Raw genomic sequence first — 27,329 nt, 5'->3', positions numbered from 1 at the left:
ATGGATAACAACATGAACGACATTGAAGCACATCCAGAGAGAAGAGGTGACGAGGATTTGCCATTGATTCCTATGAGCCCTGCCCTAAATCGGAGCCATCGAGCCAAAGCACTGAGTCAGCTGTCTCTCCATTCAGAGGGGAGCCTTTTGTTTGATGCCACCTTTGATGGTAAAGATGCTGAATTACTGGTATGTTTGAAAAATCTAAATATATCAATGAAAGTAATTGCTTATTATCAGTCAATGCTTGAGACGGAGTTCCGTGCTTTTGAAGTAACCGGCTTGCATTTTAAGAACGCGAAGTTTTCGCGCTCTGATCTCGCGAGAGCTGTTTCGTTGTTGCACGAACTAACACATGATTAAAAATATCACAAAATAGTGACGTTGGGCACATTTTTACCAGATGAGCTTGGGTGTTTATAAGCATGAAGTAGTAGAGAAGAAGTCATTCTAGAAATTTGTTAAACTGAATTTTTTAAGTACGGTTCGGCATAACATTGCCTTTGGTTGTAACCATATTTTACCTGAAGGATTTTTGTGCAAGCGTAGAAGCCGATTTAGAGAAGTTTTAACAGCAGTGACACTCAACGTTCGTAGGTTTTCACACTTCTCTAGTACGGCATGCAAAGTAACACAGAGTGGTGCTGAGTTTCTGACCGGTTACATGTTGTCTTAACTTAATTAATTGTCTAATTTTGATATTTTAATGTCTTTGTTTTTGTGTTTTGTCAGGGCTCCATTTAAACTAGCCTGCTAAATTGGATGCCCCTGGATAAATATTGAATTAAATAAAAAAATAAATAAAAGTTTCCGACCGGGAGCATGTGCAGAACAGGGTAGCAAATCTTAATTTATCAGGGTTAAGACGAACGATAACTAAGATGCTCTTTCGTTTTTGCAGGTGGATGAAACTGTAGAACATCCCGACAAGTTACATCTGGCGTCCTGGTGTGGAGACGAAAAAGAAGTTAGAAACATGATAAACAAAGCAGGTAACGAGAAATATTATAATGTTATATACATGTAGCTACTTTGTTTTACTCCTCACGCGGTCAAGAATATATATGTCATTTGAAAAGTCTTTAGTCACCAAAAAGGTACAGAAAAGCATGAGAAAAAATAGTGGTTGTAAAAATTGTTTATAAACCAAGAAAGAATGAAATTTAGAAAGGAAAAATGTACAAAGAAATTGGATATCGATTGATGTTTCTGGGTAACTGGCCAAATACCCCTCTCCTCAGTAATCATAAACACTTCCCTCTCGCTTAGGGCAAAAATTGTGCAGGGGTAGGTGGTCATACAGTTACCCAGAAACTTCAATTAATCCAGAAATGATAAAATAAGTAAGACAGGGCCAGCCTCGTTCCCAGTCGTCCTCGGTCGGATGTGACGTCACCTGTAAAGCTTGTCGGCAAACGCCTCGGAACGAGGCTGACACAGGGCTAAATTTCTGCTCCAACTACCAAGAACGTTAACAAAACTGCCGTCACCGTTTTCTTTTAGAAGTTAATTTGTTTTTTTAGATGTTAACCAACTTGACAAGTCAGGACGGACCGCTCTCCATAACGCCATCTTAGGAGGTCACGTAAACATAGTGGAGATTCTCCTAGAGGCAGGTGCTAACACAACACTTCTGGATAGGAGCCAAGAGGCACCTCTTCATACTGCGGTTCGTACTGGAAACGAAAACCTTGTCAAGGTAAGCCCTTGTCACAGGGTCACAGGGATCCCAAGACGTTTTTGGTCCCTGATATGACCTTAAGAGATGGAGCACTTTTTTAGGCCGATGTTCACATTAAGCCCTTGATTGGGAATTGCATAGTATAAAACTAGCCTAGCACAATATCATTTTTTATGTGAGCGGCTTGTACGGGGATATTGCGATTACTAAAATGAGCATTCAAAATGTACCCGATTGTTGCTTCCACGTGCACTGCGCAATCTGCACTGAATTTTCCGAAAAAAAAAACAACAACCCAGCAGAAAAGAAAGAGTTTAGCTCCTCAATAGGTAAACGTTAATGACGTTGCGTCTACGTCACACAATTGTTCAGTCCAGACCTACAGTAGCCTTTTTTTATTATTCATTTATTTTACAGAATAAATGCTCTCTTTTCTTTCTTTTGGCTTCATCATAGCCAAGGAACAAATCAAAGTGAAGAGACTTTGTTAATTTTTTTTTTCCTTTCAAGCGCTCAATTCTTTTAAAAAATCCACTCTAATGTATGTATGAGTGTGATTTTGATATTTATATATAGCATACGAAAAAATTGAGAGAAAAAATGCCAGTATTTGAAAGGGTGAGGTCACGAGGATGTCGTCGTTTTAACGCCAAATTTGTTCATAAGTCATTACTGATAAAAGTACCTTTATTCATGCACACTCTACTCCAACAGAGTTTTTTTCAAGGAACACTAACCATAATATTTTTTATTGAACTTTGCAGGTAACGCGTTGAAAAGAATTCTTTTCCTTTCTTTTTCAAGTTTCAATCCACATGCATCCTTGCCATCCGTAACAACAGAAAGGAGAGGAAACACTTTCAATGCCTAGTGTTACATAACAAACCTGAACCACTATTTTTTATGTTAAGACATTTTAAAGCTTTTTGAAAATATAGCAAATGTAACAGCCCCTTTAAAGAGAGTAATCTGAATACAATTTGATTTTTTCGTTTTTTTTGGCTGATAACTGAACCTATTTTTCGTGCATTCTCCAGGCCTTTCTTAGTCGAGAAGATTGCAACCCTGACATAACTGGAAAAGCATCTCAGACACCACTTCACATCGCAGCTAAGATGGACAAAGTTTCTATCTGCAAAGTTCTGGTAAGTGGCAAATGAGGTATTGAAGGTTTACTGAAGATGTCCACAGGCATCCCCAAGACAACAGGCAACCCACATTCCACAACGCCACCACTGGTTGCCCTGTGAAGTGACGTCGGAAGGAAGAACGCAAAAATGCATATTGGTGACGTGTTACTTTCACTACCCAGATATGGGTGGTGCCTCTCAGTGGTCATTCCGCGAAGGAAATTTGCCTCAGTAAATCAGAGGCATTACCAATATTTGGGTAGTGACGCGTCTGTCAGACGGAATTTCTTAACTCGTTCCTTAGAACGTGGTGGCGTTGCATACTATCGGCTGCTTTCTCAGGACGGTTAGCTAGGGGGAAGTCATCTAGGTATTCAAAAAAAAAAGCAAGCAAGCATACAAAGCTAATCTCTCCAACGCGCTTTTTTTCCCGCGAATATAATGCATAAAGAATGAAACAATTTCTTACTTTTGCTATGAAAATGCTTGCCGAGAGTCTCTTTATTTTAAATCACTCAGAAGCATAAATAAAATGGTTTCCACCCCCTGTATTTACAAGATACTAAAATTCACGCATAGATTCAGTATTGAATAGCGCTGTTCCTCAGTCGTCTGAGATACTTTCCTTTGGGAGTGATCAAATCGACAGAGTTCTCCAAGCTAAAAGATGAGGGATAAAATTTTCTCGTCTCCCCTCTTACTTCCTATTATTTTGGCTCTTGCTACAATCATCCCGCAAGTCTCAAACAACTGTATTTATTTAGATCGATCACGGTGCTTCTCCAGACTGTCGTGATGACGAAGAAATGACACCGCTGACACGAGCCGTGGAACAAGGAGCCTGCACTGCTGCGGAGTTATTATTTGAAGACGGTAAGCAGTTCAGTAAAAGAAAAAGTAATGTGATTAACCAAGCATTCTTCAGTCCGTAAATAAGAATTAACTATTGTGATGTTTAAGCTAATGTTTAATCCAGCCTGCACTGAAAGTGACAAAAAATCCTTTTCAGCCCCGCATGATTTAAATCCACATCAAAAGCCTATTTCAGCCCGTGCTGGGATTCATCTCAGCCTGTGGGTGCAAATCAGCCCTCGGTAGTTGGGCTTTAGACACCCTGATTAAGGGAGCCAAATTAGACCCCAAAACAAGACTGTAGTCCCGTTTTTAGGGAGAAAACAGATCCTTCTTGTTGACAATGTGGGATTCTCTGTAGATCTACATGTGTACCCTCGGGGTACACAGACCTTTTCATCTTTTATTGTCAGACACAAACGCTGCCAAATCCCAGTTCGAGAGACAATTGTTAAATGATTCCTGATATAAGATTGTGAGGGTTATCTTTAAACAAATTTTCCAGGTTCTATAACATTACTACAAAGGTTGGTAGTCGTGATTTTACTATTTTATTTGTTGTATTGAAAAGTATCACATTTTAAGGGAAGGATTTGCATTAAAATCTTAAAGGTGATTACCGTACTTATTTACTTATATTTGCTTCGTTCAAAGCTAAAACAAGGGACAAAGAAATGGTGAAGGAAGTGCTCACTAATGTGGACTCTGACGGCAGTACTTTGCTCCACTTGGCAGTCGACAGTGAAAGTTGTGCGGTGGGTACTTGTTTCTCTCATCAGCAATTTTCTTTTAACTGCGATTCCTCCTTGCGTTTAAGGTTGATCGTTTGACCGTTCTACTTCGTTTCAGGTCGTGAAACTTTGTCTTAAAAATGGATCTATCATTCGACAACCAAAGGTAATTGGCAAAGGGTAACTAAACAAGTCTAATTAGCACAGTAATTCATTGATACGTTTAGGTTTGATAATATTGCTAGTCGCACTGATGGCTCTTTTAGTAATTCGCTGCTTAGCCTGTTGTGAAAAATAAACAGAAAAAAAGAATAATAAAAAAAGACTGAAAAGAAGTAAAAGGAGCGCCGGCGAGAGAGTAGGAGAACCCATGACTCCATCTTCGTACAGCGCTTTGTTCGTACGGGGATATGCACTGCGTAGTTTACTTTATTTTCACTTAACCCCGGCATCAGCTTGTCTTAGAATGGTTGAAGAGGAATCTGCCAAAAATAGTTGGTGTTTTTAGAAGATATTCTCTTAGTACAAGCTTGTTAAATGGAATGAGTTCTGTTTAATCTTGATTCAGGATCATGACAGGAGCACTGCATTTCACTTGGCATGTGCTGTGGGAGCCCTGGAGATAGTTAAGCTGTTTGCATCTAAGGATCCAAAAATTTGTCGAATAACCCTTATCGATGCACAAGGTTGGACACCATTACACCTAGCAGCTCTCAACAATCACCCATATGTCTTAAAGTACCTCTTGGAACAGGTTAGTTCATGAACACAGAGTGATAATGATGATGATGATGATAACGATGATGATGATAACGATGACGTTGATGATGAATGATGATGATGATGATGTTGACGATGATGATGGTGGTGGTAGTGGTGGTAGTGGCGGCGGCGGTGGTGGTGGTGGTGGTGGCGGTGGTGGTGGTGATGATGATAATGATGATGATAATGATGATGATGATGATGATGATGATGATGATGATGATGATAAAATGGAGAAGGCAGCGGAACAAGATAGCGATGAAGGATGGCGATATTTACCGGTAGAGCGCCAGATGAACAAAAGAACTTTAGGAAAGTTGTTGATTAAAGAATACAGCGAAATCTAAATTTTTGGAAGTACTTATGCTCTCGATAAGCTAATATCTATCATATAACATGATTTTTAGGGCGCCTTGGTAGATCCACGTGACAAACTACGTCGCACCCCTCTCTTCTTAGCAGCTGAGAATGGTGGAACGGAGGCTGCCAAGGTTTTGATTGACAATGGTGCTGACGTAACTGCCAAAGATGTTGATCTCCGATCCTGTGTCAGAGTGGCTGTGGGACATACTGCCACAATGACAGTGTTATTAACGGTAACGTAATGAAACGAATAATTATCAGTAACGGAAACGTAACAAATATTAAGAAAATGACAACCAGAGTAGGAAGAAGATGTAAATTATGACTGAGATTAGATCGAGGGTCTCTCCAGAATTTTCATTAACAGTACAGTCATAGAAGACGCTACAAAAACTAAAGTCTTTTTTCTCAGACAAATTAGTAAATTCAAGAAAATAAAACAAATGTACTCACTGTTGTGAAGAAAACTTCGGACAGTGAAAAAGATCTGGTGTTTGGATATGATAAAAAACAACCCTTCTTGCCTTTTGATTGGCTTAGAGCGGTGGTATTTCAGCCTAATCTGAAATACCTACATGTGAAAATTACAAACCTTTTGCGGGTAGTAGTATAAGCAAATAATAGCATGATTTGTACGTGATATTTGGCATAAATAACACTCGTGATATTTCAAAATTGTCTCAAATTTCACTCGCCTAAGGGCTCTTGAAATTACGTATAACAATTTTGAAATATTACTCGTGGTATTTATGCCAAATATCACTACAATTCATGTTGTTACTGTTAGCTATACAAGATCATTAATTCATTGTGAAGATACAAAATTGCCATGGCAACGTTCCGTGGTTATCAGTGCCAAGATGTCTGCTGATTACTGATTCCGTTTCCTTTTCCGGATTCCATACACCATGTTCTAGTGCTGCCAAATTTGTACCATGTGACCAAGTTTCCCCTTTACTTGTCATTCACTGTTCAATATTTTAACACATAAATTAGTAGTTGCACGCGATTTTTTATCCATAAGAATTGAGCTGTTTTTATCTGCTCATTTTCTACTTTGGAAAATTCAAAACTTGAACCTGACGTTTGACGTATATGTGATGCTTGAACTCTCTAATTACTTTTTTTTTTCCCTAGAAACGGGAAGCTATTCCACTAATAACTGACAAGGATATCACGGGGTTTGCTCCAGTCCACTATGCTGCAAAATACGGCAATCTTCAGGTAAGAATCTGAGCCAGAGCCTTTGTGATCTTCAATGGCCAATCAACGGTAAAAAGATCGATTTACGTCACCCATTGATCCTAATGTGCCAATAAAGGGCCTATAGGCTGTTATAATACATATTTTTTGTTTTTTCTTGATGGCCTGCACCTTAATGAACCTTAAATGATAAATAAGGTGGGTACTACACGTCGAACTTTACCATCCGACGAACCAGCTTGCCATTTCGGTTTACCTTATTGAGTTAAGTTGGACTGCTGTGTAAAACGTCTAACTCAATTGCAACTTAGCGCAGGTCAAAATAGGTTAAACCAAATATATGGCGCGAAACAGTTGACATTCGTAACTTGAGAACCATTCTTTGATTCATCTGAGTATTTGCACAAGCTTTTCTTATTTCCCATAGAACATCTTACTGTTTATGAAGAGAAATAAGGCCGCTACTATTGTGACGTCAGATGCACTGGACACAGCTCTTCACGGCGCCGCCAGGTATTCTCTCCCCATAATACACTATGTCCCACATACTTTTCCCTAAACTTTGCATAAACTCGTGGTTTAAAACGCTCTTGGAGGGATTGTATATTCCCGTGGGTATTTGAAAACAATATACAAAATTTGGGGAGTTAACAGCGTGTATTACGGGTGATACGAAAAGAACCAATCAGTCATTTTGAAGACCGACCTAATTAGGGAGTAGAGGTTAAGTCTATTTGCATGGCTATAGAGTGAGTAAACAATGTCAACGTAACGTACGCAAACACAGATCAAGAGAGGATGTATTTTAATTGATGAAAGGTAGCAATTTCAGTATACACACGAAAAAGAGATGAACAATATCATTTTTGTATTCAACTAGGTCTGGAATATTTTGTGCAGATGGTCAATGCAACACTTTCCAAATTTTTATTAGATGATTAATATTTTTTTAGATATGGTTGGCTAGAAATAGTTGATGCTTTATTATCCGGCCGGAATGTTCGTTCAATCAATGTGAAAAACAATCAAGGAAAGACAGCTTTGCATTTCGCATGCGCTGAAGGACATGACCAAGTTGTTGAACTCCTACTCAAGCTTGGTGCGACTGTGCAAAGGTGACCTTCTATTTAGTATCTGTTGATGGTAGTTCTAAGTTATAACTTAGATATAAACCTATAACCTATTAGCTCAGTTGGTAGAGCGCTTGACTAAAGAGCGGGAGGTCGCGGGTTCGATTCCCGAGGCCAGACCAACACTCAGGGTCTTAAAATAACTGATAAATGAAGGTACTACCCTTGCACTGAAAGGGGCTAGACCTTGACGTGACTCCGATGACCAAGTAAAATGGCGGTCCCCTCTCCAGGAGCCGTAAAAATAGTGTCCCCAATTAGTATAAATAAATCTTGCTAAATACATTGACATTCAGATAAAGTGCATTTTTTAACGTCTTCTTATCCATTCTACGCTTTCATTGTTGTTGGAGCTCACGCCACATTCCATTTGCACGCGGGTATTCTTTCGTCCTTTACTTTGTATCCTTCCTGAGATCATCCTGAATGGCAGGAATTTAGCCTGCATCTATACTGCAACTACAAAGGGGAGAAGCTGTTAAGAGCGAATGTCTGTAAAAATCGAGCAACCGGCGGCCACGATCAAAAATTAAATTTCGCTCATATCTTGTCCATACATACTTATTAGTCAGTAACTAAACGTGGTGTAGTTTGTTTTTCAAAAGGCCGCTTGGATTTGGAGAAAATCGACAAAATCAATTTTCGTGGTCGGCGACTTGAAAACAACCAAAATTTGGCGCAAAATGAGGCGGTCTCAAAACTTCACTCGCACGCAAAAAAGGAAGAAAGCGCGGTAAAATATTCCCCGATAAATCAATTTATAAAGGGTTTTAGCCCGAGTGTGGCGGTTAATTCTTATCTTAACGATAATGTGGAAGGTAAACAATTTTATTTTAGTTTTGGTTCTTTTTCAACTCAACGAAGTTTAAATTTAGACCTAAAGTTGCGATTTAATTTTTAGGCATGTGCTACACCTTGGTTTTTCCTGAAACTCAAGCTATAAGTTAGCTAAACATTGTACTAAAACATATGTAAGAACTGGCTTGGGTAATTTAATTTGCGCTTCAGACGAACCTTCTGAACTTGACCAAATTTTGAATGAAATATGACACATTTGCATAATTCACCAATGCCTTGCTGTTGCCGAAAGGGATCATTGGCATTTCTTGAGAAGAAACCTGATGTATCTTTATATTACGATAGTTAATTTGCTAACATGCAATAGAAATTAACTTACCTTTATAGTTTTGGGCACTTGTTTTACTTTTTCTACTCTCGAGCTCCAAAATTCTGCTGGCGCTAAGGCATTTTGTAATTTGACCTCTAACGAGAGGTCATTGGAGATGGGCCAGGTTATTAAAATGTCACTCAAACCGAATGAGCGTTATGATCTAAATTCTTCAGGTGGTTGAACAAAATATTTCACGAGAAAAATATGTTTTTAAGACATTTTCGGCGATTTGAAAGATGTTCTTACCACTTAATAGAATCAGTTACAACATACAGGGAGGAAGTGTGAGAAGACAAGGAGTGGTGTTGCGTGACAACGAACACCATCCTTCGAACAGAAAACAAAATTGTTTATACATTTCTTGGATGTTTCCAAAGTTATTTGTTCAATTATACAACAACTGGAAGGTTGCATAGTCTGGCTGCCAACAGTACTTGATTTAAAAGTGTAAAGTGGAAGTCAGTTTTGCGGACACCTGCGCGTGTGATAAAAGCAATGACTATTAAGGAATTTGGAAAACATCAAAATCATACACCCTGCCAGTACACACGAACACTGAGTAGGTTTTAAACTTTGGACAACCTGGATAAATGATCTCGGAAGCGTTTTTTGTTTTGAGTGAAGAATCAATAAAAAAAATCACGTTATTTCATATGTATATTTGGGGGAAGGGTGGCTCTGAATCTTACTTGGGTACTACCTAGTAAGACTCCGATGGAAAGGCCGTTGAGGGGATAGGAGAATCCGTAGAAAGGGTTAAGCTGTAACTCTTTCTCAAGGATGTTAGGTAAGCAATTCGCTCTAAACACTGTCTCCCCCTTTTCAAATGCTTGCACAGGCTAACCAGCATTAAAAACTTACATTAGCACACGCAACTAAGAAAATATTGCAAATATTGGGGAAACGCGACCCAGGCAGGGCGTCCTTGTGGAGTGGTAGTTGACGTAGCGCTATTTTCAAGTCTACAAACCTCTCCTTAAGTGTGAAGACTTAAGGCATGAGTTTCAGTTTCTAGTATCGAATATATACAATGAAAGAAACCTGGGGTCTAGAACGCTGACCTGTTCGTCTCTGATTCCTTTACCAAAAGATATGTCAAAGTATATCACACAATTTCCTCCTTACAGCATGCTCGGCTACTCAAACAAGCTTTAAAATCCGACACTAAGAAGATATACCGCAGATACAGCAAGTTAAAAAACTGGAATGAAACGTGTTTACCAGTGGCTTAGGCCCTGACGTCTTCAAATTCAGGATAAAAGGACACTGTTAAGGCAAAAGCATTAAGTTTACTTTTCCAGTAAATTCTGTCTTGCGGCCTTTGGCAACGGACCACAGGGGCCCGTTTCTCGAAAGTCCCGGTAACTTTTTGGGCCCGAAATCAAATATTCAAATCGAAATATAAAGAATAAGAGCGCTGCTCCTGGCTAGCAAACTACTCCATTTTGTTTCATTAACTGATAGTTTTATCATGTTAGATGCAAAACTATTAAAACCTCGATCTTTAATGTAAACGGAGACAGCTTACCGGGCACGTTAATTATTGGGACTTTCGAGAAACGGGTCCCTGGGGCCCGTTTGTCCAAAGTCCCTATAACTTTTCGGGCCCGATATCAAATATTTAAATCGATATAAAAGGAATGTGAGGAGCGCGGGTCCTGGCTAGCAAAATACTTCATTTTTTCATTAACTGATAGTTTTATCATGTTAGATGCAAAACTATTGAAATTTCTATCTTGCATGTAAACAACAACAGCTTTAGGGGCCCGTTAATTATCGGGACTTACGAGAATTGAACGGACCCAGAAGCGGATGTAGCCTCAATATCCGTTTCATTAATGACTGCCAGAGAAAGTTATGGTCGGAGACTTTCTTTTCAAGAGTTCTGATCATGAATTTCTGACGAGCCACCAAGTTTCAGTCTCAAGACTGGTACCAAAGCGCACACTCAGAAAATGGCAAATGACCGAGAGTAAAACTGAAAAAAAAAACTATGTGGGTAAAGAAAGTAGTGGTAGCGTTAGGCGATAGTTGACAGGGGCACCCAACGACAGTTTCCTCCTAAATACATTGAAAACCCTTTTAGGCTATCTAAATCACTAAGTTCTTTGCGGCGCCATATAATTATAACAACTGTTCTGTCATCCACAGGGCAACTTGAGTAGTCTTTTCGATCGAAATTACAAGGGCTTGAATATTATTCTTTTGTGAATTTTGAAATTTTTTCTGATTCCCTCTCTATTACAAGTTTTGTATTCGAAAGTTTTAATTCCCTTTATATGGAGGAAACCTGTCTCGTGTAGGAGAGTCACCCTCCTAGCCGAGCGAAAAAAAAAACATTGGCCCAACCGGCCTTCGCGCATGCTCTAATTGTCTTGCCTTGGCTATGCGAGCCCTTTACCGATACGGATCGGATTTGATCTAGACGGTCGGACCGAAATGTCTTCTTCCATTTGACAAATTTTTTTTCCCTAGGACCAATGATCTGTATCCTGCTTACAAGCACGATAACCAAACTCGCGGTGGCTTTGGTTTGGTCTTTGCAACTGGAATGTACCTTCCACTGGGCACGTGGTTTTTCCGAAATTTCAAACAGGAATTTTTTTATTCAATAGAAAGCGCGTAAAGTGCCTACGGAGAAACGTTGGCTCGGCTAGGAGGCTGACCCTACCATTACAAAAGGGTGACTGGACAAAGTGGGTCACCCTTCTAGCCGAGCAAACGTTTTGTAATTTAAACGGTCCGCTATGTTTTCAGTAAGGAAATGTGTGAAAAGTTGCCTCTTCCAGGGAAGCTTAGCCTGAGATCATGCCCTTTCCCTATTAAGGGAAGCTCGGATGGGCGGGTGACCCTTCTGCTCGAGACAAATTTTCGTCATATAAGCGGGGCCTAAATTTTAATTCTTTACATTAATTTCAATTATTAATTATTATTATTATTATTATTATTATTGTTATTATTATTATTATTACTATTATTATTATTATTATTATTATTATTATTATTATTATTGATTTCAATACAGTGGAACCCCGTTGATGCGACCAGCGTTGGGCCATAAAATCCTGGTCGTGATACCGAGGTGGTCGCATTAAAGAGGTCTTCAAAATGATAAAATGACTCGAAGATTTTCACGTCCGGGTGAAAGACTATGGGAGGTGAGCTGAGGCAAGAGGTGATCGTATAAACGGGGTAATCCCAAGGCGGGGTTCCTCTGTATATAAACAGACTGAAACAAGAGTTTGACGATCGAATAACCATGTTCAGATTAGAAAAAATATATATACTAAAAGATCATTGCAGAAAGTTTACGAAAACTGTTATCCCAAAAAATGGAACTTGCATATATGAGAGGAAAGACAGCCGCCTGATAGGTAATAAAGCGTTGAAATAGCTAGAGGTTGAAGCCTGAAGTCAATCAAAGGCACATACAAGGCAACGGGGGAAAGTTGACGTGAAAAACGATGTTTTTGGACTTATTTAGTATGGTATGGAAGCACACTTTAAGAAAACTTAGGAAAAAAAGAAAAAAAAACATGATTTGTATTGTTAGTAGCATAATATGCTACTTCTGGCAAGAACATTAAAAAAAGGCGTCGCTCAAATGGTTAGATTGGGAAGCCTGTGAATACTGTCACGCAACACTTTTGACCAGACTTTTATCACCAAAGAGGAATCGGCAGCCCGAAAGTTTCACTATCAAAATCGCACTTTTTGTGAGACCTAGAATTTTTAAATGGCAATGGATGTAAAAGTGTGACTGCGGAAAAGATAGGCCATGTTCTGTTTGAGGTTATTTTCACGCACCACGGTTCCTCGAGTTTTTGGATCTTCGGTTGATTAGCATGGGACAAGGCGCAATGCCAGTTGACAAGAACAGGAAAATGCATTTGAGGTAACAAAAATTATCGTTTCAGTTCAAATGTCTTTAATACAAGTGCGATTGTGAGTTAAGTTTCGTTTGGAGAGCCCAGCCATCGTGACTTGTCGAGCAACAACCAACCGACTTTCTTGAAAAGTCTCATATTTCAAGCAAAATTTATTCAACTTCAGAAGGTTCGTGTGAAGTACAAATTTAATTACCCAGGCCAATTCTTACATATGTTTTAGCACAATGTTTAAATAACAACTGGCTTGAGTTTCAGGCAAAACCAAGGTGTAGCACATGTCTAAAATATAAAACGCAACTTTCAGCCTAAATTTAAATTTCGTTTAGTCGAAAAAGAACCCAAACTAAAATAACATTGTTTATCTTCCAGATTATCGTTAAGATGAGAATTCATTACCAGACCAGAAGAAGAACCCTTTATAAATTGATTTATTGGGAAATATTTTACCCCGCTTTCTTCCTGTGTGCGTGGGAGCGAAATTTTGAGACCGCCTCATTTTGCCTCGAATTTTCGTTGTTTTCAAGTCGCCGGCCACGAAAATTGATTTTGTCGATTTTCTCCAAATCCAAGCGGCTTTTTGAAAAACAAACTACACCACGTTTAGTGACTTACTTATGCCTATCTATGGACAAGATATGAGCGAAAATGATTTTTTGACTGTGGCCGCGAAATTTCGATTTTGCTCGATTTTTACAGACATTCGCTCTTAAATCACTGAAAAATATTATTAATTAGGGGACCCAAGCAAGTTATTTTCACTTCAGTATGGCATGAAAACCGTCTGTCAAACAAAATTTCCTTGGAATTCTTAGTGCATGCGTAACGCGATATTCAATAATAATAAATGATACCTGAATGGAATAATTCAAATGGTCCCGAAGGAAAATTGTTGGAACTCATATTAAAGCAAGGTGCGCTAAAGGACTACAAACAAACCTCTTGTTTTAGCGATGGGTTTGGATGAATTTTGCTCGTATAATGGCTTATTCTGGCTGCCAGCAATTCTTGTAAAAATTCTCCTCGAGTTCTGCTCAGTATCTAAAATGTTTTCGGTCCTTTTGTCCACTAGCATTTTCACAAAAACGAAAGGAAGCCCGGACTCCTAAATACTAATTAGAATATAATTACATTAATCACAAAATCTCTCGGTTTGTTATTTTTGTTATTTATTTTTTTTTTTTGCAATTTTGTTACAAATATTACGTGATTGAATAGTGATGCTTTTTCTCTGATTTTGCTCTCAAATTATACTCGAAAATGCCTTACTGTGCCGGGAAAATGCTACCTCATTCTGCTGAATATTAAGCCAGGCGCAGTAAAATTTATCTAAGCCTACACCTTGCGAAAGTATATATAGGATTCCTGGTTTAAACATACCAGTCATTTGTGTTGTAATTTCAGTGATCATAGCAACAGAACAGCCCTTCACGTTGCTGCTATGAGAGGATCTACGCAATGTGTCAAGTATCTGTTGCAGTATCAACCTCAATGTATTAACCACTTGGACAAACATCAGGTGAGTGATGTCCGAGCATTTTTCTGACTAAACAACAACAACAACAAAAACTAACCAAAAACAATAAGGACATGTGATTAACTCCACCCAAAAGCCAAACCTAAAAGCGGAGCTCCTGCTAAATACGAACCATGATTTGTTTGAAACAATAAAATTTTTAGCAATTACAATCGAAATTTATTCATCTGAAATACGTACAAAACAAACTTGAAACCACGATCCAAAGGATAATTAACAACTTCTATAAACATCAAAATGATATGTACCCTTTATTTTCCTGCATGAGCCAATGTTTCGGCTTTTTTTTATAGAGATTTAATAACCGAATGTATCTTTTTGACAGCTGTAACTGACTTATTGTGGTTAGCATATTAACCTGTACTTTCTTGCATTTTCATTTCGTTATAGTCGCTTGGGAGCTTCATCGAATTGTTAATTATGTCTCTTGCATGAAAAAACAAACTTCAGCAATATCACGGGTAACTAACTGAACCGATAGTTATCTCAACATATTAGAAAATATAAATTGACGAAAGAACTTTTTTTCATTTAGAACACTGCATTACATTTGGCTGCTATTCACGGCCATCCAGATATAATATCCTGTTTATTGGCTTGTAAAGAACAAGAGATTCTCCAGAACAGTAAAAATCAAAATGCGTTGGACGCAGCCATGGAGGCCGAAAGGAAAACTTCCTTACTCGCAATTGCAAGTCAAGAAAGGTGAGCAAACATTCTTTTTAATTGTTAGATAATTGAAAATCTAATTAAAAATAAAATAAATCATCAATTATGTTCTTTTTTTAATTCACATTTAGTAAGTTTCAATTTAAGATACCATGTGTAGGAAAAGTTATTTGTGGTAAAAAGCTACAACTTCTATTTAAAAGGGAAAATAATTTGTGCTTAAGAAAATTGAGACTATAAAACTCCACACGTTTCCTTGGTCTGTTGAGCGTTATAAAAACAGTGGAATAAGCATTGATTGCTCTTTCGAGCCACGTAAGTATCTACTGTATAGACTACGAGCCAAACAGCTTTCCTACATCATACAGTGGTGGTAGGATTTTGCACTTTTTTTTCTGCAGATGGAGAGAGTTGCTAATGTCATCGGCCCCAGGTCACATGTCACAGATGCAAGTTCTAGTCGTCAAATTTCCTGAAGTTGCAACGGTAAGAAAAGTGGTCTTCCTCACTGGATTTAACGCAGAATTAATTTAATAACCTGATAATCATAATGATAATAATATTAGTAATACTAATCAGGGCTCCTTTTTAAGGGTATTTAAAGCTACTTAAAGCTACACCGAAAGAAGTCCAAAGAATGATTTGAGGTCGCATCTGGGAATCGAACTGGAGACGTTCCGCACAGAAGGCCGCGAACTAACTACGCTAATCCTCCTTCCTAAAGGTGATGTTACACGAGACGATTCGCAACGATTATTTTTAGCGCAATTTCAACATTGTTGCGACATTGTTTTAAACATTAACAACATTGTGCCAACATTGTCAAGGCTGTGTTGGGCTAAAAATCGTCCTTGTAAATCGTCCCGTGTAACATCACCTTAAGGGTTGATTTCCAGTATCGCGTTTTTTTTTTTTTTACGTGCGTACCTGCGTAAAATTTACGATCGCAGATAAAATAGAGGCAATGCATGAAAGGTCGCATGTAAGCGTTAAAGTAGAACCTCGCTCAACTTCTCGTTTAAGCTCAGCACTTTTTATCTTGCCTCTATTTTATTTACGTGATTAAAATTTACGTGTGTTAACGTGCGTAGCCATAACGCGTAAGTGGGAATCAATCTTGTGAAGGAAAAATCATTGTTTGCACATAATTTTGACAGAAATCAATGTATTAAGTTTTGACAGTAGTTACATTAAGATGAAGTATGAAATAAAAAAAAACGTCTTGTATCTAATTTTAAGAGGGATCGAAGTCACGTCAGTTTGCATCTGGCCAATTATAAAATTAACTCTGAAGACCCGTTCCATAATGATAATATTTTCAATCAATACTTCTTTGCTTAAGCGTTCCTGAACTAATAATTTATAGCTCATGCAGCACTCTTCTCCTCTGTAGCGTTTTTTGGACCAGTGCATAATCAATGAAGGGAACCCCGATGGCGAAGATTACACAGTAAGGGTTTATTTGTAACCTCAAAAGCCTAGCATTAGCCTGGATAGAATGCTGGCTTTCTTTCATTGCTTGCTACAAATAAAGGTCAGTTGAAGAATATACCGTAAAATTCCGAAAATAAGCCCCGGGGCTTATATTTAGCCTGCGTAGCAGGCGCTAGGAAATAAATGGGCGCAAAGAAAAAACGCGCGCGAGGGAGACACGCGAGGGGAGAGGGAGCTCCCTCTCCCCTCGCATGTCTCCCTCGCGCGCGTTTTTTCTTTGCGCCCATTTATTTCCTAGCGCCTGCTACGCAGGCTACTTATATTTTTCAAAGGCCCTTTTTGATTGGCTTATTTTGGGGGGGGCTTATCCACGGAGGGAGATTTGCGTTTCTAAATCGATTGGGCTAGCCTCACAGTTGGAAGTAAATTTACCGTTTCTGCTTTGTCTTACTTTGTATTTGAGGGCAATTTTCCAAGTACAAGCCCCCGGGGAGGGCTTATATTTGGAGGGCAATTTAACGGAGGGTTTTCTGCGTTACCGGTTTGGGAGGTTTATATTTGGAGTGGCTTATTTTCGGAATTTTACGGTAATACATTAGGTGTGATCCCGACAATTAAGATCTCCTCCGTACAGATTACCCACCCAAGATCACCTAAGACAACACTATAGGGATGACCATGAAAGCAAGGTTCTTAGTTATTCTTTTACTTCCTTCAAAGTCTGCCGCTCGTAAGTCCTCATAAATCTTAAATTTTCTTGTTCGTTTTGTCTTCCTTGTTTGGTTTTTGTTTTGTTTGGGTTTATGTTTTTGTTTTGATTTTTTCTTTTTCAGGTGACCTACGATTTGTCCCTCATTCAAGGAAAGCAGAAACGAGGCCAAGACTATCTGATGGTGCTGAAGGTAACTTTTTTTAATCTTCTTTTTTAAAACTTAATAATTAACGTGCATTAATTTTTCAACCAGACTTAACATTTTCTGATTTTTTCAATGTTCATCTGTTTGTGGCGAAGCTGAAACCAAAAACACCAACTTTCTCTACAGACCATGCTGAAGCATCAAAGAATCAGCTGTTTAACTCATCCAATTTGCTTCATTGCTATGAGCACTAAATGGTAAGGTATGCAATTATTGTCATTGTTTGGACATTATCATCATTGACATTATTATTATTATTATTATTATTACAATTATCATTTTTTTTCTTTTTTTAAATAATAGACAATTTTATTTAAAAACTATTAAAATCCTATTTACAATTAATTCGCTTAAAAAAAGAAAAAACTATTCATTCAAAAACACTATTTACAATTTCTGTCGATTTAAAAAGCACTTAATTTAGCTTAAAAAAAAAGGTAATTAAAACTAAGAAAAATTTTTTCGAATTAAAAAACATTTCATTTCAATAAAAAAAAACCTGTCAACCTCTAAAATTCAAAAGTTGCTTTCAACTGCTAAAAAACAAAAAAAATAGTAATAATAATGAAATAAAAAGATATATATGAAGTAAGGAAACACATCAATAGTCCGATTTAATGGCTCCTTCAGCAACTTCGACGTCGATATCAACATTCTTAATGTCACAATTACAATCATTACTATTAATAATAATAATAATTATTATTATTATTGTTAGTAGAAGTAGTAGTAGTAGTAATACGGATAGTTAATATATCTAAACAACATATTTAAAAAGAAAATACATGTAAAGTGCTCTGTTACTGTTATTTATTTAACTAAATTTCTTTGAAGGCAAGCATTTCATCTGTCCTTTAAGTTCATTGCTTTTAGCTGAGGAGGATAAATTTTCTTACTTGCCACCCAAATACAACAGGAGCTTAAAGCTAAAACCAGTCGTTACAAAAGATTAATGTCTTTCAGCTTAATATGTTTTACCTCACTACCTCTTTCAGGAAGTTTTTTGGATGGAAAACCATAACCATCAACATGATTTTGTACCTCCTATTTGTGATTCCGCTGACTGTTCTTGCTGTCACCGAGCGCGCTAATGAAAAACGTTTGTGCAACATAAATGAATCGTGGACAAGAAAGGTAATTTTAGAGATAAGGTATCGTTATCTGTCTCAATGTCAGTCCGGGAGATGACAAGTGCGTGATTTAATTTTCTAAGAATTGTTTTCTGAAATTCCCTGTTTCATAAAAAAAACAATTATGTTATGTATTATGGGTTTTGAAAACTAGTCAATTATTGCGTTCGACGAACGAGAACGCGTACTAATCCAGTCCCGCAGGTTACCCGGATATCTCGTTCGGAATGCCATGCGATTCGCAGTTTGGACACCATATTAGACTGACTGGCGCATTTGGCTTCGATCTCATGTGATCATATTCTCTGCCAAGGGGATCATGGCTCTGTTTAAAATTACTTGAGAGATTAAAGCTTATTTTCCCTATGCAGTTACTTAAGAGGCGAAAGTTTGTCATTCACGAAAATAACTTGAGAGGTGAAAGCATTGGTCCCATCAGTGAAGTAACATGTTTGACCTGTTGTTTATATTCAATTAAATGCAATTTAAATGTCACTTGAGAGGAAAGACTTATTTGCTGTCGATGTCCAGTTCACTGATATCTTAGAACTTGCTGATAAGATAATATTTCACTTGAAGCTAATAATTATTATTAAAAAATTCGAACGCACTCACTAATCTAAGATTACTTCTAGTATAAAAGTCTAAGGTTAACGGTGGAATGGAAAAAAGATGGTTTCAAACAACTTTTTATTGAAATGCTAATTCTATGAAAGTGTTAGCAGAAGGTGGTGTTTAAAGCTGTGAATAAATTGGCACCAACTTGTTTTATCGTTGCTTACAGAACTACATTAACTTGGACGTCCCGTGCAGACAATCCGACAAGGTATTACATTGCGAATACATCTCCACCTACATCATTTCCAATACTCACTACTTATAATTGTGGAAAGTGCGATTCCCTTAAGTAGTTCAAGTGGTGTGAGTTGTAAAAGAATGTTTACAGTTATTGTCTTTTGTTTTGATGTTTTTTACTTTATGCGGAAGGCGCTGATCAGAACAACTATAAGAGTGGAGCGAAGCAAAACAACTTTGAACACAATTTTTTTTTTTTTTTTAATACACCTGAATGAACTGATAATTTTCAAAGGACTTTCATTGTCCTGTAACCACTGGCAGTCCGGCCATGTTTAGTTTAGTGAAAGTGTAGGAACATAACAATTTTCATAGAGGTTTTCTTATTTGGATTGTATCATTCTTTTCAATGACAGGTGACCCAGTTTCTTCAGTATTTCGTAGCCATAATCACGATGGTGCACGCAATGAAGAAACTTTTTCAGTTGAAAATGCAGGTTGGTACTCTAATAAGGCGACATTATTATTTGATGTTGGCAAATGAAGCGGCATATAGCAGCTTTCCTAACCCTAACAACCAATTGGTTCGATACCCTTACCGTGAAACAATAAGAAATAATGATAAATGTGTTATTGCTTTTTGCGACCAATGAGGAAATACCTTACTAGCAGCTCTTACATTACTGAGGGGAGCGGCACCAAAGCAGTTACTAAAAAAAAAATTAACATTGCAATTTACTGAACAAAAACATTTGTAAATATTCTAAAACGATGAGTCTCCGATCCACGGAATTGTTCTCAGGAAAGTCTGTGAGGTAGTAAGGATGATAAAATTTAGGAAATATTTTAAATGAATATGAAAAAAAAAAACAATTATCGAATCAGTCTGTCTTGTATAATGAAGAATTAAGTAAATCTCGTGGGGATCCACCAAGGCCGTTGGTACTCTCCCGGTGATCTGCTTAATCCTTCATATACTCAGCTTCATTCAATAAATGTTCACCATCACTTTTATTTTCCAACGCCATCTGCAGGAAATTAGTCTCCCTCGCAACCGTTTTTGTCTCGTCACTCAGCGCTCGTCGAGGAGCGTTTCGTGACGAGACAAAAAGGGCTGTGAGGTAGACTGGCATGAAACGACGTGCTAACTTTCCTCACAACTTTTCCTTTTTATATATTCACCGGTTTCAGAAAAAAAGATATCTCGTCTTCTTTTCTCACTATCTGGAATGGATTGCCTACGTGTCTGCCCTTGCTTACATTTTCCCGGCGTGTGATTGTAAACTAGGATACAAGCAGGAAGTGGGTGCAATCGCTTTGTTCTTTGGTTGGGTGAATCTCATTCTTTTCCTCAGAAGGTAATGGCTGATTGGATTAAAAGGCTACATGACTCACTGGCGTCAAAAGTGTTTTCAATCACGTGGCCAGCATACTTGCAATTTATTGTAACAAAACAAGGCCTAACCAAATACAGGCCTTTGTTTGAGACAGGTTTCATTGTCTGAGACTCCAATATGGCCGCTGTGACGTCACGAAAAACGCTCTATATATTTTATCCTAGTATAATGTTCACAGCAGACTAATGGTTCATTCGACTGATCGTATTCCGGAATAGGAAAACGCCAACTTTTGTTGCAAATCTCTTGTACCGTGCTTTTACGGGCCACTTATCATCGATGTATCTAAAAAGTTTATTCCACATTCCGGACTATAGTTAAATATTTATGAACCAAATTAATGCTGGCATAAAATTCGATGACAAGCGGTGTGAGTCGAGTGGTGTTTCCATTTTCATCTATGTTGACAGTAGGGTAAACGTCGAGAAATGGAATTTTTATGGCATTTTTGTTCATTAATAAAGGACGAATTGTAATGTACAAATATTCAAGTGCCACTCAGTGTTGGATGTTTTTCTATACATCTTTTAGATATACTGTTCACGTTTTGCCTATATTTCTCTAGACTATAACTTTCGGGATCGATTACTGAGTCGGGAACGTTGCTTACATAAGTTCCTAGAAAGGAGCACAAATGACTGATGGGAGGTATATAGGTGATGACATTATATCGAACATATCAATCTTTATTTTTATATTCACAGGATTTCCTCTTATGGTCGGTACATAATAATGCTAACGACAATGTTTGTCACGCTGTTTAAGGTTAGTGCTTGATCAATTTGCACCTGTCCTCTTTGGTCAGTTGACAATTTGTTGTCTTAAGACTGTAAAAAAGCGCTTCTGACATCATATACTGGTTGTTCAAGGCTTAATTGCACGAAAGAGACTGCTGTTATCTCGTACCTACAATCGGCGACAAAATTGTTGAGACATTTTACTTAAATAGGGAAAATTCGGAGAACAAATGAATCCGCACCCCACCCCTGTCCCCTCCATTCAAAGTTGGGGTGTTTGTTGTTTTCTATAGGTAGCTAGAAAAAGGGCACAACATTGCACGGAGGGGATAAGTTAATAAAACGTAAAAAAGCCAAGTTTTTGGGCGAAGTGTCTCAACTCATTTTGTCGCCGATTGTAGATTCCAATACTTGTAAATATCTCCACTGGTTTAATTTTGTCATCCAAAAATATAGCTAAGCAAAAACGTTAGGTTTTGTAAGTCATGTGGTTTTGTTGTTGAAATTACTGCTTCTATTCCAGGTCCTCTTGCTGTTTTTCCTCTTCGTCATGACATTTAGCAGTGCGTTCTACTTGCTCATGGATGAAACGCAGGTTAGCGCTCAACAGTTTTTTCATTGTTATTGATGAATGGCAAACACTAAATATCATGATGCACGGCAATTTGTTGTGTTCGCTTGAATTGTTTTGACTTGTGTAACGCGATTTTGTGAAAAAAAAGTGGCGCACGAATTACATCGTCACTGAAACTTTATGGAGAGTGTTGGCCTGAAAAAAACGGGTGACATTTCGCAATGCCACCACTGGTTTCCCCACGAAATAGGGAGTTTACGCAACGACGACCACGACGGTAACGAGAACGGCAAAAAAGCAACAGGTTTAGACAAGCAAAACAACAACTTTGCACGTGCATCAAGCTTTTTTGTACATTTCTCTGCCGTCGTTGGAAGACCACAACGTGAAACTGCCTAATTTCACATTTTGTCAAGGACGGGAACAAAAGACGACAACTTTCTTTTTCTTTTCCTGAACTTTGATGCAGTCCTTTAGAATTCAACTACAAAAAAAATGCCAACATTTGACGAATTAAACGAGATGGAATAAGCGCGATAAAGTTCGCTGCAGGGCAAATTCACTTTTTAAGTGACGTTTTCGTAGCCGTCGCCGTCGTCGTTGCGTAAACTTCTTGATGACGATTTAGGAACGGGACTCAAAATTCCCTGCTGATGACCCGGATCTGGGTAGTGCTATTGATTGGTCGAGCCGTGAAGGAAATTTGCTTCAATCAATCAATAAAACTTTGCAAGGGCGCCATAAACCTGTCATGCACTGGAAAAAACATCCCGTAACATTATTTTGGACTTAATTTTTTATTAATTGGTCCAGAGAGAAACAGTGGTTTTTTTTCTTTTTTTCCCGGTAAAATGTGTGCATGAGAGGAAAAAGCACGAGAGCCTTTAAGTGAAACAAATTTACCCATATGACAATAATATATTGTTTACTATTTCCCTGATAACCCATGTGCCTGCATGTCTCTGCTTACAGTCGCACCTTGATACATGCATATGCGCATGTGCGTACAGTATAGTAGTTACTTAAAGTAAAGCATCAGCCCTTGTATTACCACGTTCAATGCTCCAAGACCATCACTTCTTAGAGTCTCTGTAAAGAAGGGTCCCGATCCCGCATTCCCGCTCCTTTTTCACTAGAATCCCGAATTTCTTCGCTGCCCCTAAAATCGTTTTCTTCCCGATCCAGGGCGCATTGTGCCCACACTTTAGCAAATCCCGCTTTCCAGATAGCAGTCAAATTGTGTATCCCGTTAACATTTCCCGAATCCCACTCTGTATTTTGGCCAAATCCCGGATCCCGAGAGTATCCTTCCAGACCCTTTTTTCTATTACTCACACTTGACACTGTTTGATTTCAGTTCGCTACTTTCCCTACATCGATGGTGACGGTCTTTGTGATGACTCTAGGTGAGATGAGCTACGAAGACCGATTTATGCCCTGGGATAGCCTGGAATATGCTACTCTCGCCAATATTCTGTTTTTAATGTTTGTGCTTGGAATGCCTATCATCCTTATGAACATGTTGGTAAGTAGACTGTTATAACACGAGAGAACTAAAAGTTCTAGACTTAGTATATGAGCTGTAAAAGTAAATTAACCGCGACTTGTGCTGATCACCCTTTCACTAGCTACACCTTGGGGTCTTTTGAACGACTTATAGTCTCCTTCCTAAAAGGTTTTCTTAGAAAGGTTTCTCAAAAACTAAAATACTGTGGCTTTGTAAACGCTAACGGTCCTTGGTGTTCTTGTTGTTGTTGTTGTTGTTGTTGTTGTTGTTTTATCTTTTTCCTTTTCACCTCTAAATCATGCAATCGTCTTTGTACCTAATAAACTCCCACCAGTAAGGGAAAATTTGTGCCATCGCATGAGACATTTCTCTACGAGCTTTATTTATCGTTTAATTCTTCCAATTTTAGGTAGGTCTTGCAGTTGGAGACATTGACAAGATTCAGGCACACGCAGCGATTGATCGATATATGATGCAGGTATAATAGAAGATGATGATAATAAACGCACGGAATAATGTTGATTTAAAGGTACCTTTCATAGGTCCAGCTAATGTAGTAATTAAAGCTTGAGCCACACCCAGACTGCGTGGCTGGTATACTTCATGGGGCTTGGTTCTAGTCTTCCCTAAAAAATACGTCCGGGTATACTCAGGATAACAAATTTGGCGCCACTTATGTATGATCACTTTTGCATTGCCTTGAACGTGATTTGAGCTATTATGAGGACCCATATATTGGGAGCAGGCCAATTTTTTGAGTTCACCTTAACCCGTGAAAGGAATGAAATACAGAATGATGATGTGAACTGCCGAAATACAAATATTATATGAAGATATGATCGTCGCAGTGGTAATTGCAGTTTAATGTTTCATTCCTTTCACGGGTTAAGATGAACTCAACAAATTGACCTGCTCCGAACGTATGGGTCTTCATAGTTCAACTAGTTACAACACTGCCGCGCTAACACAGAGGCCATTGCAATTGCTTAAATTGCGGTTACCAATGCGACGATTATATCTTCATTTAAAATTTGTATTTCCGCAGTTCAAATCATCATTCTGAGTAACATCTTCCTTCTCTCTCTCTCTCTCTCTCTCTCTCTCTCTCTCTCTCTCTCTCTCTCTCTTTTTTGCCTTTTTTTTTCAGGTGGAATTAGTGTTGGATATGGAAGAGATGCTTCCTGCATGTCTAGCAAAACGAGCTCATGTGACAAAACAAGTCGTGTATCCAAACAGAGACGCATCCAAGGTATGAGTAGTAACACTCATCCGATTTTTCAAAGTCGTGAACTTATGCCCATAGCTTTACGTAGCTATAGAGAAAGACTGAATCTACATGTACAAAATCATCTCAAGGAATGGAGCGAGGGAGCTCTGACTTGAGAATAATTTATCGCCTTCAGGGACTTTAAATTAAAATCACTCAATCTGACTGAAGTTATCACTAAAACTAAAGCAAGATGTTGAATTATTTTTGCATACCTTCCTATTGTGAAATACAGTCTCATATGCGGTATATTTTCAAACGCATATCCTAGCTTAGCCATAAATTATATCTGACTAATAACTTGCAGCAATTTTAATACTGTTTATAACCGAAACTACAAGAAGTTTTCATGATGGATAAATTTGGATACAAATAGAGGCCTTTACAATAGAGGCCTTTCGGTCAGGTTTTGCTAGTTTTGTATCATAGTGCAATGAAATTAATGTATCACTACTAGTGTATTTTTTTATTCATTTGTTCGAGTGATGTCTTCTCTAGCTGTATGACAGGTTCTTGGGCTTTAGCCCACCTGGAGACGAGAAACAGGAAGACGAAGCCTCCCCTGAGCACATGCCTCTGCTGGATAAAATGAAGGAACAGGAGGAGAGGTAAGAGTTTACTTGTTAGTACTAGAGAAAAATTCTCACAGATTTGAGGGAGATCGTAAAACAAATTATCACTACAATTATAGTCCGGACATCGAAGGCACAGAGCTACTATCTCGTCCACAGTCACTTGCGATCAAGTAGTTTTGGGGATATTTGAGTTAGTTATTAAGGAAGCGGAAAGCGAAAGAAGTCTTTTTTCCTTCCAATCGCACCCCACTCGCGCTCTGTGCTCGTTCCCGCCTCCCCTCTCGCACTTCTACCTTAATGTCTCCAGCTCTCGTGCTTCACGCTTGGTCCGTGCTTCCCAGTTAATGTTGGGAAAGCCTTGGAGGAGGTAGACAGAGCTAAATGTCCGCAACACAGAGCTGTCCGTTTTATACAGGTAAAGATTGCATAACTTTTATCTTTGAAACCAGCTGAAACCAAGAGAATTCTACCTAAAAACCGATTCACTCGGTGCGACTTCAGTGTCGAGTGTATGTGCTTTCGATAGACCTCCAACGCAAATCGTACCTTGTAAATCAACCTTACGATAGTTTCAAAACAGTTGTAAGTGAATACAACTTGCGTCGTTGGATTAGCGTTAGCACATTGCTTGCGACAAAAATGTGCCTTTAAAATTGGTCTTAATAGAGACACATTTTGACTACCTTTTGACAGTCTTTGGTTAAAGCCGCTTGCTGTGGGTAAGAGGTATGACGTCACAGTTAACATAGGTTTGAGCTCTTTTTATTGCTTAGATCATTCTACTAGAGTACGGGGGGTCGTGGGTTGGAATCTCACCTGGAACCTCCATGCATTTTTTCTGGGTTTTATGTGGTTGATTCTCACCTACGTGATTTTCTAATTTAAAAATTATTTGATTCATTTTGTTTTATTTATTCAATAGAATCAATGGGATATACGAGTTATTAAAGGAACAGTCAGCAATTTTAAAGTCTTTGGATCCTGCCCGGAAGCGAAGAGGACAAGACGTGTTCCCTTTTGGGGTGTAGCTGCCAAAATGGAATCCCAACATCATTTCATATCAGCTGTTAGCTACATTTAACGGCAATTATTAATTTCAACCCAAAAACTGATCCTGAGAGACATGAATTCGGCAATCAAGCTTGTCATTCAGTCCCAGTTTTCCAAAGCTATAAAGGAGAACGAGTATGTTTATCAGGTACTGACGTATTGTTTATGTAACCCTAAAGCTTTCTTTGCCTACAAAAAGTGTTCCGTGAGTACTGGACTACGCCCGGAAATATCAGTTATACCAGGGTTAGTTTGGATTTACCACATTCTTGTACAAGTTATAAATGCAAAAAAAAAAAGACTTAATTGATTAAGTTTCCGTACAGCGAAAAAATTTCATTACGAAGACTAAAATATTTACACAAGAACCAGTTTTGTTCTCATTTTGCCCAATGTAAGCCGCAATACCTTAGTTGTTACATTCTTTGCTAAGCGGGTAAACAGGAAGTTTAGAAATGCTAGGATGGTATATTAAGGGAAACTCCTACAATGTACGATAGACAAGTTATTTCCTGTCGTTCAAAACCTCGGGTTATTTGTTGTATCTCTGACCATATCTATGCTTGAAATCTTTCAATAAAGATGGCCACTTATCCAAAGTTATCTTCAGTTGTTACTGCTATTAATTGTATTATTTTGGCTTTGGGGACTGAAATGTTTGAACAATTGGCGAGAAAAGGCACATCAAGAAAACTTAATCCTCTAAAATTGGTCACTCTTTAGTTAGACGCAAGTCCGTTCCCATCTCCACAGAATTGTTATTATGCAAAGCTAGGTATACTACAAAAATAGTTATCTAAAACTACTATTACTACTACTACTACTACTAC

General features: G+C 38.2%; 1 protein-coding gene across 1 annotated transcript; it reads left to right on the top strand.

The window, feature by feature from the left end:
- Positions 1-26,477, top strand: LOC140953645 (transient receptor potential cation channel subfamily A member 1-like). Its single transcript, XM_073403062.1, has 29 exons — positions 1-169; positions 882-992; positions 1,524-1,699; positions 2,719-2,826; positions 3,576-3,684; positions 4,318-4,418; positions 4,513-4,560; positions 4,963-5,148; positions 5,564-5,752; positions 6,657-6,743; positions 7,150-7,235; positions 7,676-7,837; positions 14,315-14,429; positions 14,983-15,152; positions 15,518-15,602; positions 16,510-16,566; positions 17,384-17,452; positions 17,594-17,664; positions 18,463-18,601; positions 19,382-19,423; positions 19,809-19,889; positions 20,584-20,750; positions 21,494-21,554; positions 22,050-22,127; positions 23,458-23,625; positions 24,017-24,085; positions 24,755-24,856; positions 25,373-25,482; positions 26,372-26,477. Exons 1-29 carry the CDS (start codon positions 1-3, stop codon positions 26,475-26,477), a joined length of 3,222 nt encoding a protein of 1,073 aa, XP_073259163.1.
- The last annotated feature ends 852 nt before the right edge of the window (positions 26,478-27,329 follow it).

The sequence above is a fragment of the Porites lutea genome, chromosome 12, assembly GCF_958299795.1.
Source record: "Porites lutea chromosome 12, jaPorLute2.1, whole genome shotgun sequence".
NCBI lineage: Eukaryota > Metazoa > Cnidaria > Anthozoa > Scleractinia > Poritidae > Porites > Porites lutea.
Note: the sequence above shows the minus strand (reverse complement) of the source record. Positions and strands in the feature narration are given on the sequence as shown.

What these genes read in the sequence shown, in the direction of transcription:
- LOC140953645 (XM_073403062.1), top strand. Translation starts at nt 1, where the DNA reads ATGGATAACAACATGAACGACATTGAAGCACATCCAGAGAGAAGAGGT. An exon ending in GTTTGATGCCACCTTTGATG is followed by an intron (nt 170 to 881) that starts GTAAAGATGCTG and finishes ACGATAACTAAG; the next exon opens with ATGCTCTTTCGTTTTTGCAG. An exon ending in TGGATGAAACGCAGGTTAGC is followed by an intron (nt 22,128 to 23,457) that starts GCTCAACAGTTT and finishes GTTTGATTTCAG; the next exon opens with TTCGCTACTTTCCCTACATC.